At 42.5% G+C, this 13,526-nt stretch overlaps 1 protein-coding gene across 1 annotated transcript in view; it reads right to left on the reverse strand.

Moving 5' to 3' along the window:
• aqr (aquarius intron-binding spliceosomal factor) overlaps window positions 1-13,526 on the reverse strand; it is an 83,596-nt gene that overhangs the window by 30,216 nt on the left and 39,854 nt on the right. The window contains exon 30 of the mRNA XM_084182598.1: window positions 11,203-11,374. Coding sequence (XP_084038724.1) covers window positions 11,203-11,374 — 172 coding nt within the window. The remainder of the gene's footprint in view (window positions 1-11,202; window positions 11,375-13,526) is intronic.

The following is a 13,526-nucleotide window of genomic DNA, read 5'->3' on the forward strand; positions in this document are numbered from 1 at the left end:
GGAAGCAAGTTTTCTTCCAGGACAACCTTGTACGTGGCTTGATTCATGAGTCCTTCACAAACACAAATCTGCCCGATTCCAGCCTTGCTGAAGCACACCCAGATCATCACCGATCATCCACCAAATTTCACAGTGGGTGCGAGACGCTGTGGCTTGTAGGCATCTCCAGGTCTCCGTCTAACCATTAGACGACCAGGTGTTGGGCAAATCTGAAAATTGGACTCATCAGAGAAGATGACCTTACACCAGTCCTCTACGGTCCAATCCTTATGGTCTTTTGCAAAACTCAGCCTTGCTCTTCTTTGCTTCTCATTGATGAAGGGCTTTTTTCTAGCTTTGCACGACTTCAGCCCTGCCCCTAGGAGCCTGTTTCGAACCGTCCTCGCCATGCACTTCACCCCAGCTGCTGTTTGCCATTGTTTTTGTAGGTCACTTGATGTCATCCTACAGTTGTTGAGTGACATTTGAATGAGTTGGCTGTCATCCCGGTTAGTAGAGAGTCATTTTCGCCCTCTGCCGGTCTGTAGCTTTGTTGTCCCCAATGTCTGCTGCTTGACCTTGTTCTTATGAACCGCCGTCTTTGAAATTGTAAGGATGGAAGCAACCTGACGCTCACTGTATCCCTCTGCCAGTAAAGCCAGAATTGAATCCTTCTTTGCCTCACTCAAAACTTTCCTTTTCAACTCTTTTGGCATGGTCAATAGTTATTTTTTGATTAATATTACTTTTGAGGTACTATTAGCACTGTTTTTACCATACAGCTGGTCCTATTGCAAGAGGATAGTGATGACAACAGCAGTGGTTTTTATACTTTTCCTCATTAAATAAGATTTGGTTCAGGTGATCACCTAATCAGTACCTAATTCAGTAGAATGAGGTGTGTCTGTGTTGGAATTCAACAGACACTGGAATGGAATGGATGTCATACATGTAGAGATGCTGATTTAAGAAAAATGTGCATTGGTCTCTTAATTTTTTCCACAGCTGTATGTGTATATATATATATATATATTTGCGAAAAAACAAAACAAATGGGGGATTGGAAGTGATGCAGACAATTACATTGATTGAAGCTACAATCTATCTGCAATATTAAAGCTGATCTACCCCCTAAAAAAATATACAAAAAAGAAATACAAAAACATATGGAAGAAGGTACTCTGGTCAGATGAGACTAAAATTGAGCTTCATGGCCATCAAGGAAAACGCTATGTCTGGCGCAAACCCAACACCTCTCATCACCCCAAGAACACCATCCCCAGAGTGAAGCATAGTGGTGGCAGCATCATGCTGTGGGGATGTTTTTCCATTGGCAGGGACTGGGAAACTGGTCAGAATTGAAGGAATGATGGATGGCGCTAAATATAGGGAAATTCTTGAGGTAAACCTGTTTCAGTCTTCCAGAGATTTGAGACTGGGACGGAGGTTCACCTTCCAGCAGGACAATTACACTAAGCATACTGCTAAAGCAACACTCGATTGGTTTAAGGGGAAACATTTAAATGTCTTGGAATGGCCTAGTCAAAGACCAGACCTCAATCCAGTTGAGAATCTGTGGTATCACTTAAAGATTGCTGTACACCAGCGGAACCCATCCAACTTGAAGGAGCTGGAGCAGTTTTGCCTTGAAGAATGGGCAAAAATCCCAGTGGCTAGATGTGCCAAGTTTATAGAGACATACCCCAAGAGACTTGCAGCTGTAATTGCTCTAAAAGGTGGCTCTACAACGTATTGACTTTGGGGGGGTGAATAGCATTGCACGCTCAAGTCTTCTGTTATTTTGTATTATTTCTTGTTTGTTTCACAACAAAAAAATATTTTGCATCTTCAAAGTGGTAGGCATGTTGTGTAAATCAAATGATCCAACCCCCCCCAAAATAATCCATTTTAATTCAAGGTTGTAAGGCAACAAAATAGGAAAAATGCCAAGGGGGGGGGGGGGGGGGGGTGAATACTTTCGCAATCCACTGTATGTTCTAATTAGCAACCAGAAGTGTTTCAGTTAAATACTCATCCACTGTTTTCAGATTCAGATCACATCTAAAAAGATATTAAAGGGGAATGGATAGATTTGATAAAAGATGCATTCGAAAAGTATTCAGACCCCTTGACTTTTTCCACATTTTGTTACATTGCAGCCTTATTCTAAAATTGATTAAATAAAAATCCTCATCAATCTACACACAATACCCCATAAATGACAAAGCGAAAACAGGTTTTTGAAATTTTTGAAAATGTATTAAAAATATACAGAAATACCTTATTTAGATAAGTATTCAGACCCCTTTGCTATGAGACTCAAAACTGAGCTCAGTTGCATCCTGTTTCCATTGATCATCCACCTGTGGTAAATTCAATTGATTGGACATGATTTGGAAAGGCACACACACGTGTCTATATAAGGTCCCACAGTTGACAGTGCATGTCAGATCAAAAACCAAGCCATGAGGTCGAAGGAATTGTCCGTATAGCTCAGAGACAGGATTGTGTCGAGGCACAGATCTGGGGAAGGGTACCAAAACATTTCAGCAGCATTGAAGGTCCCCAAGAACACAGTGGCCTCCATCATTCTTAAATGGAATTAGTTTGGAACCACCAAGACTCTTCCTAGAGCTGGCCTTCAAGCCAAACTGAGCAATCGGGGGAGAAGGGCTTTGGTCAGCGCTCCAGAGTTCCTCTGTGGAGATGGGAGAACTTTCCAGTAGTACAACCATCTCTGCAGCACTCCACCAATCAGGCCTTTATGGTAGAGCGGCCAGACGGAAGCCATTCCTCAGTAAAAGGCACGACAGCCCGCTTGGAGTTTGCCAAAAGACACCTAAAGGACTCTCAGACCATGATAAACAAGATTCTCTGGTCTGATGAAACCAAGATTGATCTCTTTGGCCTGAATGCCAAGTGTCATGTCTGGAGGAAACCTTGCACCATCCCTACGGTGAAGCATGGTGGTGGCAGCATCATACTGTGGGGATGTTTTTCAGCGGCAGGGACTGGGAGACTAGTCAGGATCGAGGGAAAGATTAACAGAGCAAAGTACAGAGAGATCCTTGATGAAAACCTGCTCCAGAGCGCTCAGGACCTCAGACTGGGGCGAAGGTTCACCTTCCAACAGGACAACGACCCTAAGCACACAGCCAAGACAATGCAGGAGTGGCTTCGGGACAAGTGTCTGAATGTCCTTGAGCGGCACAGCCAGAGCCAGGACTTGAATCCAATCGAACATCTCTGGAGAGACGTGAAAATAGATGTGCAGCGACACTCCCCATCCAACCTGACAGAGCTTGAGAGGATTTGCAGAGAAGAATGGGAGAAACTACCTAAATACAGGGGTGACAAGCATGTAGCATTTTACCCAAGAAGACTCTAGGCTGTAATCACTGCCAAAGGTGCTTCAACAAAGTACTGAGTAAAGGGTCTGAATACTTATGTAAATGTTATTTCAGTTTTTTTATTTTAATAAATTTGCACAAATGTCTAAAAACCAGTTTTTGCTTTGTCATTATGGGGTATTGTGTGTAGATTGATGAGGGAAAAAAACGATTTAATAAATTTTAGAATAAGGCTGTAATGTAACAAAATGTGGAAAAATTCAAGGGGTCTGAATACTTCCAAATGCACTGTATGTCAGTCTCATTATTACCAAGTTTTTATCAGTTTGAGTGACTTAACAAGTGCTGAAAGGCTTTATATCACAAGAACACATATACGCACACGGACACACACACACACAGAGAGAAACGCACCCTGGAGGTAGTACTTTAACAACGGAGAACAATCTGCCCTCCAAATGTCACCAAAATGAAATTAAAAAAAGCCAACAGTATGCATTATTCACCCAGTTTCAATTAAGGCTGGGTAAAGCTAGCCTCCCATTGGTACGGTGCAGGGTGGAATAACTCACACAGCCTGGGCCTCTGCTAGACAGCTAGCCATGGAATCTCATCAAAACATTGTACCTCTGTTTCTGTTCCCCCTGACTTCCCCTTGCCTGGATGGATTGATATGGACCTCGCTAATTTGACTAAGGCCAGGAGATTTTCCTGACCATGTGATCTAACCAGGAAATACTCTGGGCCCCAGGTTGAAGCCCAGAGACACACACACTAGGTCACAGACATGCAGTAAGTCTCACATATCCACCCACCAGAGCAGACATCTGTGTGTATGTGTGTGTCTGTGCTTGCATGTGGCGTATCCAGTAGTTGTGCCCGTCTGTCTCATGTCTCTGATTAACATAAATGTGATCTAATGTGCAAAAACTCCAGATATCTCAGTAACCATGGCAACAGCTGCCTCAGCCCATCGCCTCAGTTTGAGTGTAATGGCCCAGGACTGGCATGTGGCTGAGAGCAAGGGAGATGGGAAGAAAAGAGGGAAAGAAAGAGGGAGGGAAAGAGTGTGGCTGTGGCACACTTCTCTACCCCTTAACACTAAAACCGCTGGGCCTCGAGGGGCCTCGAGGGACCCCCCCAAGCTAATGAGCAGTCATTTTGACTGCAACATTCTAACAGTGTAATTAATACATTTCATATATGCGATCGCAAAAATAATCATTTGGTTGTGATTGAGGTCTAAGGCAACAGAATACGATTTCTATTTTATTTCAAATAACACAATAGCATTTTAATTAGTTTGTTACTGTAGGCTAAATGAAAAACATTTTTCAAGTGATCAATTTTATTAGTGGAGTGCCTTTGTTACAACTATGAAACAGAAAGCGTATGTGTTGGAACAGGGTAACAGCTTCTTTTTATAACGACCAAAAAATAAAATACCCCAACCACCAAGACGCACGGTCAGCAAGACGTGTTGTCAAATGATGAAAATAGCAGTAGCCTAAACATCATTTTAAGCACCAAGTGAGCTTGATAGTGAAAATCTGCACAAAAGCAATAATGTAACTATAATAAATACAGTTGAAGTCGGAAGTTTAAATACACTTAGGTTGGAGTCATTAAAACTCGTTTTTCAATCACTCCACAAATTTCTTGTTAACAAACTATAGTTTTGGCAAGTCGGTTAGGACATCTACTTTGTGCATGACACAAGTAATTTTTCCAACAATTGTTTACAGACAGATTATTTCACTTATAATTCACTGTATCACAATTCCAGAGGGTCAGAAGTTTACATACACTAAGTTCACTGTGCCTTTAAACAGCTTGGAAAATTCCAGAAAATTATGTCATGGCTTTAGAATCTTCTGATAGGCTAATTGACATAGTTTGAGTCAATTGGAGGTGTACCTGTGGATGTATTTCAAGGCCTACCTTCAAACTCAGTGCCTCTTTGCTTGACATCATGGGAAAATCAAAAGAAATCAGCCAAGTCCTCAGAAAAAAAATTAAAGCTTAAGGACAACAAAGTCAAGGTATTGGAGTAGCCATCACAAAGCCCTGACCTAAATCCTATAGAAAATGTGTGGGCAGAACTGAAAAAGTGTGTGCGAGCAAGGAGGCCTACAAACCTGACTCAGTTACACCAGCTCTGTCATGAGGAATGGGCCAAAAATCACCCAACTTATTGTGGGAAGCTTATGGAAGGCTACCCGAAACGTTTGACCCAAGTTAAACAATTTAAAGCAATGCTACCAAATACTAATTGAGTGTCTGTAAACTTCTGACCCACTGGGAATGTGATGAAATAAATGAAAGCTGAAATAAATCATTCTCTCTACTATTATTCCGACATTTCACATTCTTAAAATAAAGTGGTGATCCTAACTGACATAAGACAGGGAATTTTTACTACGATTAAATGTCAGGAATTGTGAAAAACTGAGTTTAAATGGATTTGGCTTATGTGTATGTGAACTTCCGACTTCAACTGTATGTGTCAATATGACAGCAGTCAAAAATAGTCTTTATACGTCAGATACCATGGAGAATTACTGTTTCTTTGTCATCAAAATGGAGGTAACGCATGATCTCTCTGAAGCGACTCTGTGACAGGGTTTCTCCAAAGAAAAGTACATTTACATTTTAGTCATTTAGCAGACGCTCTTATCCATTTTTATTTTTCATACTGGCCCCCCGTGGGAATCGAACCCACAACACTGGCGTTGCAAACGCCATGCTCTAACCAACTGAGCTACATCCCTGCTGGCCATTCCCTCCCCTACCCTGGACGACGCTGGGCCAATTGTGCGCCGCCCCATGGGTCTCCCGGTCACGGCCAGCTACGACAGAGCCTGGATTCGAACCAGGATCTCTAGTGGCACAGGTGGCACTGCGATGCAGTGCCTTAGACCACTGAACCACTCAGGAGATAAGTACCCCATATAAGTCTGACCAGAAGCTCTCCATATACACGCTCTTCCCACCGAATGCTCCACGGACATACAGGATTGAAATGAATGCTTCCAGCTCATCAACAGACAGATAAGAGGCAGTGTCTCCTTGCTCCGTGAGCACTTTAGCCACAGTACAGTCCCTGAATGCTGTAGCATGCCCATGTCAGATAAACAATGAAAGCTGGTGAGTGCATTGCTGATGTTTTTTGCTTGAGATGCTCTCTCAGTGATTACATTTTGTGCTGATAAATCGTCCCGTAGCATTGTCACTGGCTCGTTCCATCTAAAATGGTGGTGTCCTTTCCTCTCTCTTTCTCCTGTCTCACCGTTTCATTTGGTAGTGGCACGGACACTTTCTCAGTATGCACCTTTCTGGCTTTTCTGTGCTTAGGCCTCAGAGGTGTAGGTTATTCTGTGTACTCCAAGTAGCCCAGAGTAGACTGATAAAACGGCTTGATTTGGTGGAAGGATATAGGGTACCATTTTAAGATAACAATTTGAACATACCAATACAATAGAATGGCACGCCCTGTTCTTCATTCACAATTTGTGATTACATAATTAGGCATTGTTCGCTTCCCCTCACTCATCAACTCACCCATTCTCCCTCATCATACTTTACGTCATTTATTTCATCGGTTCATATACACTACCGTTCAAAAGTTTGGGGTCACTTAGAAATGTCCTTGTTTTCGAAAGAAAAGCATTTTTTTGTCCATTAAAATATCTAATTGATCAGAAATACAGTGTAGACATTGTTAATGTTGTAAATGGCTATTGTAGCTGGAAACGGCTGATTTTTTATGGAATATCTACATAGGCGTACAGAGGCCCATTATCAGCAACCATCAGTCCTGTGTTCCAATGGCACGTTGTGTTTGCTAATCCAAGTTTATCATTTTTAAAAGGCAAATTGATCATTACAAAACCTTTTGCAATTATGTTAGCACAGCTGAAAACGGTTGTGCTGATTAAAGAAGCAATAAAACTGGCCTTCTTGAGTATCTGGAGCATTCCATTAAAAAATAGCCATTTACAACATTAACAATGTCTACACTGTATTTCTGATCAATTTGATGTTATTTTAATGGACAAAAAAATTGCTTTTCATTCGAAATCAAGGACATTTCTAAGTGACCCCAAACTTTTGAACGGTAGTGTATGTGTGAAATTAGTTTCGGTATAGTTTAGGTTCAGTTGAGGCAATTATCGGGGTGATTATCAACTGGGCACAGCCTATTCCACTGTCAGGAGAAGGATGAGCAATGAGGGAAAACCCATTTAAAAAATGACATGCCGTCATAAAACTGGTTATAACTCCAGTTATGTTTGTGATATTATGATTCTAACAACGGCAGCGTGTTACAGTATATAGACTTATTTAGGAAAAGTCCAGGACGGAGGGGGGCATGACTTAAAAAATGGCAGAGTCATACATATTTACAAAAATTAATGAGCAGTCAAAATAATTGCTTTAGCGGTTCTAGTGTTAAGGAAAATGAAAGAGTTAAAAGACCTCAGTTGAACTACTGTAGAATCAGGGCTGAGTGAAACATACTGAGAATGTAATGTACTGGTATATACACAGACATGCTAAAGTAATCCATCTAATGTTAACCTTTTCCAATGACTTCAATCTTCCCTAGCTCCCATCAGTGGTCTATTGAATAATGAAGTGAGGCTAAGACCATATACAGTATAGTCCAGTGGTTCCCAACCTGGGGTACATGTACCCCTGGGGTACTTAAGAAGGCTCATAAGAATATAGGCCTACTGGTAAAATGCACAAGGGTACTTTGTGGGTTCTCAGGACAGAGCAAAATCTGATTTGGGGTACAGTAACCAAAAAAGGTTGGGAATCACTGGTCTAGTCTACATCACAATCATACCTTGTGCAGCATTTTACAACTATAGGAGATGTGGATTAATAAAGGGAAACATTTTCATTTTATGGCCCATTGCAAGTGTGTGTGCAGAGCAGTGGCACTCACAATGAGCTTGAGGGGTTGGAGTATTAACATAAATGTACTTTAGCAAATGAGCCATGCCGAAGAGACGGGATAGATCGCTGTTGGCTAGGTCTCCTGTTGCTAGTGCCCAATGAAGTGCCTTGAGCTGGAATGTGTGTGTGTGTGGTAGGGGGGGAAAAGGGCTGTTTGTACAGCTGTGACAGGCATTCACCACACTATTGGACACTATTGCCTCTCCAATGTCCAATTCACCCCTCTGATCTCTGGACGTGTGTGTGTGTGTGTGTGTAAGTGGTGGGCGCCACTACCCCGTCTGGACAAGTGCTTAAGGGGGGTGAGTATTTGAGAGATGTGGTACATTTTCTTGAGGCGCCTGAAAATGGCAACAGGAATACAGAGGAGAGGAGCTCATGTGATCTGATGTACAGACCGAGAGACACATACTCCTCATTTAACCAACAATGGGAAGCTTCAGGACAGACACACACACCAGGGTTTCCATTAGCCGGTAATAGCCGGCTTTTGGCCCTCCCAAAAAATATGAGAAGCCGATAAATCTAATTGCCGCAGGCCACTTGTTCAGGAGAAGAAAAAAATCCCATTGCAAAATAATGCTTTTTAGCCTATTCATTGATGGAAATACCAGTTGATGGAAATACATTTTACCGGTCAGTTGATCGGTCTATAGGTTAATTTGAATAATTTTGTGGAATTAAATTGCAGAGTGTATTTTCGTAAGTTGTTATGCATCTTATCACATGTGCACAGCATACAGATACAGCTCTGTCATATAGCTACTGCTACAGCTCCTCAAACAGCTTGTTCATTGCTGCTTGAGTGAGTGCTTTTACAAGCCCAATCATTGCGCAACAATTCTAAATGCAATCACGTGTTAAAAACAGTTTTGATGGCAGGTAGCTTAGTGGGTAAGAGCGTTGTGCCAGTAACCGAAAGGTCGCTGGTTCTAATCCCAGAGCCGACTAGGTGAAAAATCTGTCGATGTGCCCTTGAGCAAGGCACTTAACCCTAATTGCTCCTGTAAGTCGCTCTGGATAAGAGCGTCTGCTAAATGACAAAAAAAATAAAAAATAAAATAGAAAAAGAGCTACTATTTTATTTCACAACTGGTAATTGAAGCACCCTTCCCATTCGCCATTTAAGTGCATAGGCAATGGTAGACAGGCTTCAGCGTGTCACACACCACTTTGCAATGAGCTGGAGGCAGTATGCATTTTAGAAACATACTTTTTGTTTTTTACCTGAATGTTTTACTTCATATTTTGAGGCAAGTCTTACCTCGCTTCAAAGTAGCCTAGCCAAAATCTGATTCCGACCATAGAAATGTGGAGGCAATTATTTTATAAAGACTTCCATATGCCATTGAAACCAGTAGACTATTTCTCTCATGTTCTATTTGTTTTCAAATCAACATTCTTTCATTGTTCAGTAGCATAAGACTACATCTTTAGATCTCTCCTCTTTCTAAATTTTTAACTGCTATTTTCATATCCGTCACATGAAAATGCTCACGTGCGGTGCGCTTTTGACAAAGTGTTTTCCTGCTCATTGCATTAGGGAACGAACATTCGCGCATAGCCTACTGCCTTTTGCACATTGGTGCGCTTATAATGTGAAGAAATAACAGTTTATCAATATTTTAATCTAAACGCTCTGATCGGTTGCATCAGCCTCATTGCTTTTGAACGTTTTTTTAATGTATTGGTTGTATGAATTTGGGATCTATCGTCCCACAACTGTCCCAGAGTCTGTTTGGAATAGGCCATTTCTTTCTAGCACAGAACGACAAGCTGACCAATAGAATAGGTCAACTTTTCTACTATGGGGGGAAAGTAGATTGACATAAGCTAGTGATTTTGCAGTTCGTTACTCATCTTGTTGGCTGAGGGAAAGTCAATGTGGACAGTTACTCTAACATCTTCAAAGTATGCTTGGGCGATATAACGTTTATACCGTATACCGGGGTATTTCGAAATACAGACGGTTTGCGGGGGCTGCGGGCTACACCACTGCTTATAAACTATAAGTTAAGTATAACTATAAGAAATATAAGATGTGTCAAATAAATGATATCCAGCTCAGGGCTCCAGCTATGAATTTGGTTTGCTAACTTGCTAGCTAAGTGGCTTGATGTCAAGATCAAGCTTCTTGGTTACAGCAGAGACATTCAATCCTCTCCTGGATCAAGATCCCTGTTGCCTAAATTGTTTTGTGCGTCCCCTCCCCCAAAAGATTAAAACATTTTTGGGAAATAGCGCCACTTTTATATACCTCGGCACGATACAGAAACGGTATGACGGCATGAAAATCTGGATACCGCCCAACCCTACTTCAAAGTGCACATCAGAATTCGGTAAGGACAACGCACACCGTTGCATGTTCTGTTAAAATGAATTACCATAATCGATACGTGATTTGTCATTCTGAGCACTGTGGGTGGACGCCCTAATCAGGTTACGCACCCAATGCATATGGATCCAGTAAATTTCTAAATTTCCAGTAAATTAAAATGCTGCCGATCAAATGTCCGGCGCCACATTTTCCTAACGGAAACCCTGAGACACACACAGACAGAGCGACACACAAAGACAGACAGACACACAAAGACAGAGACACACACCAGCCTAAGCCACTTTATAAGGAAAGACAATCTGGCTGCTAGTCTGGAGGACAGAGTCATTAGCCTGTCCTGAGTGGCTCCAGTGTTAACGGTGAGCTAGCCCGGGTAATGAATATATCATCTGGACTTGTTCCAAATCCATTAAGGTTAAAAATGAAAGAATCCTTGAACAATAAACGCTATTATTCTACTGTGGTAAATGAGTGTGCGCATATGTGCTTGTGTGTGTAAGCGTAGGTGGAGTGCTTGTGTGCTTGTGAAGTGCTTGTGTGTGTGTTCCTGTGTAAATGTGCATTATTAACCTGGTAGAAGTAAGGGTTGGGCTCTGACTCTCCCACACCGTTGAAGTCCTCCACATTGATTAGCTGGAAGTCGAAGGTCAGGCCAGGGTTGGGGGCCTGGAACTGGGGCAAGAGCTGTACGTGGGGTAGGTTCCCCAGCTGCTTATAGCGCCAGTTATACAGGTTACACAGACTGGAGGAGAGATGGAGAACCATGTTAGCATTCATTCATATGGTTAGAGAATGGCACGTTAGCATTAAAAGGTGCTACACATAGGATTTTGTAGAATCTTGCATTGTAATTTCAGAAAATGTCCATAATATATCTGCCGCTAATATTGGAATGATAGTGTTTCACAGAAATACTTACCCGCCAGTGTTGTGATTGGCTGTGATATTCGCCTATTGATTTTTCCCGCCGGAGCGGCATCTTGTCAGACTGGAAAAGCTGTTCTGACTTTGTGGCGCTCATTTCCTGGCTACAGAAATTCTACGTTCGCTCAATTTCAGTTTGTGAGAAAACAAGCACTGAAGTGTATGGAATCACTGTACCATCTAAATCGCTAACAAATATACACTGCTCAAAAAAATAAAGGGAACACTTAAACAACACAATGTAACTCCAAGTCAATCACACTTCTGTGAAATCAAACTGTCCACTTAGGAAGCAACACTGATTGACAATAAATTTCACATGCTGTTGTGCAAATGGAATAGACAACAGGTGGAAATTATAGGCAATTAGCAAGACACCCCCAATAAAGGACTGGTTTTGCAGGTGGTGACCACAGACCACTTCTCAGTTCCTATGCTTCCTGGCTGATGTTTTGGTCACTTTTGAATGCTGGCGGTGCTTTCACTCTAGTGGTAGCATGAGACGGAGTCTACAACCCACACAAGTGGCTCAGGTAGTGCAGCTCATCCAGGATGGCACATCAATGCGAGCTGTGGCAAGAAGGTTTGCTGTGTCTGTCAGCGTAGTGTCCAGAGCATGGAGGCGCTACCAGCAGACAGGCCAGTACATCAGGAGACGTGGAGGAGGCCGTAGGAGGGCAACAACCCAGCAGCAGGACCGCTACCTCCGCCTTTGTGCAAGGAGGAGCAGGAGGAGCACTGCCAGAGCCCTGCAAAATGACCTCCAGCAGGCCACAAATGTGCATGTGTCTGCTCAAACGGTCAGAAACAGACTCCATGAGGGTGGTATGAGGGCCCGACGTCCACAGGTGGGGGTTGTGCTTACAGCCCAACACCGTGCAGGACGTTTGGCATTTGCCAGAGAACACCAAGATTGGCCGCACAGCCCTCCATGTGCTTGCCAGAGGTAGCCTGACTGCCATTAGGTACCGAGATGAGATCCTCAGACCCCTTGTGAGACCATATGCTGGTGCGGTTGGCCCTGGGTTCCTCCTAACGCAAGACAATGCTAGACCTCATGTGGCTGGAGTGTGTCAGCAGTTCCTGCAAGAGGAAGGCATTGATGCTATGGACTGGCCCGCCCATTCCCCAGACCTGAATCCAATTGAGCACATCTGGGACATCATGTCTCGCTCCATCCACCAATGCCACGTTGCACCACAGACTGTCCAGGAGTTGGCGGATGCTTTAGTCCAGGTCTGGGAGGAGATCCCTCAGGAGACCATCCGCCACCTCATCAGGAGCATGCCCAGGCGTTGTAGGGAGGTCATACAGGCACGTGGAGGCCACACACACTACTGAGCCTCATTTTGACTTGTTTTAAGGACATTACATCAAAGTTGGATCAGCCTGTAGTGTGGTTTTCCACTTTAATTTTGAGGGTGACTCCAAATCCAGACCTCCATGGGTTGATACATTTGATTTCCATTGATCATGTTTGTGTGATTTTGTTGTCAGCACATTCAACTACGTAAAGAAACAAGTATTTAATAAGATTATTTCATTCATTCAGATCTAGGATGTGTTATTTTAGTGTTCCCTTTATTTTTTTGAGCAGTGTATTTTGAATAACAAAACAGCTGTAAAACCTACATTGTTTGTTATTGAAAATATATTTGTTAGCGATTTAGACGGTAGCGATTCTGTACACTATTCAGTGCTTGTTTTCTCACATTACTTGAATTTGTGTATAATTTTTGCAACCAGGAAATGAGCTATTTCCATTAGATAACCCAGCCACAAAGTCAGAACAGCTTTCCCAGTTTGACAACAGATTTCGCTCTGGCGGGAGAAATCAAAAGGCAAATATCACAGCCAATCACAACACCGGTGGATAAGTAATACTGTGAAACACTATCATTCCACTATTAGCGGCAGATATACATTGTCTGAAATTACAATGCAAAAATTCCTTTATGTATTACCTTTAA

Source organism: Coregonus lavaretus (assembly GCF_964263955.1).
Source record: "Coregonus lavaretus genome assembly, chromosome: 18".
NCBI lineage: Eukaryota > Metazoa > Chordata > Actinopteri > Salmoniformes > Salmonidae > Coregonus > Coregonus lavaretus.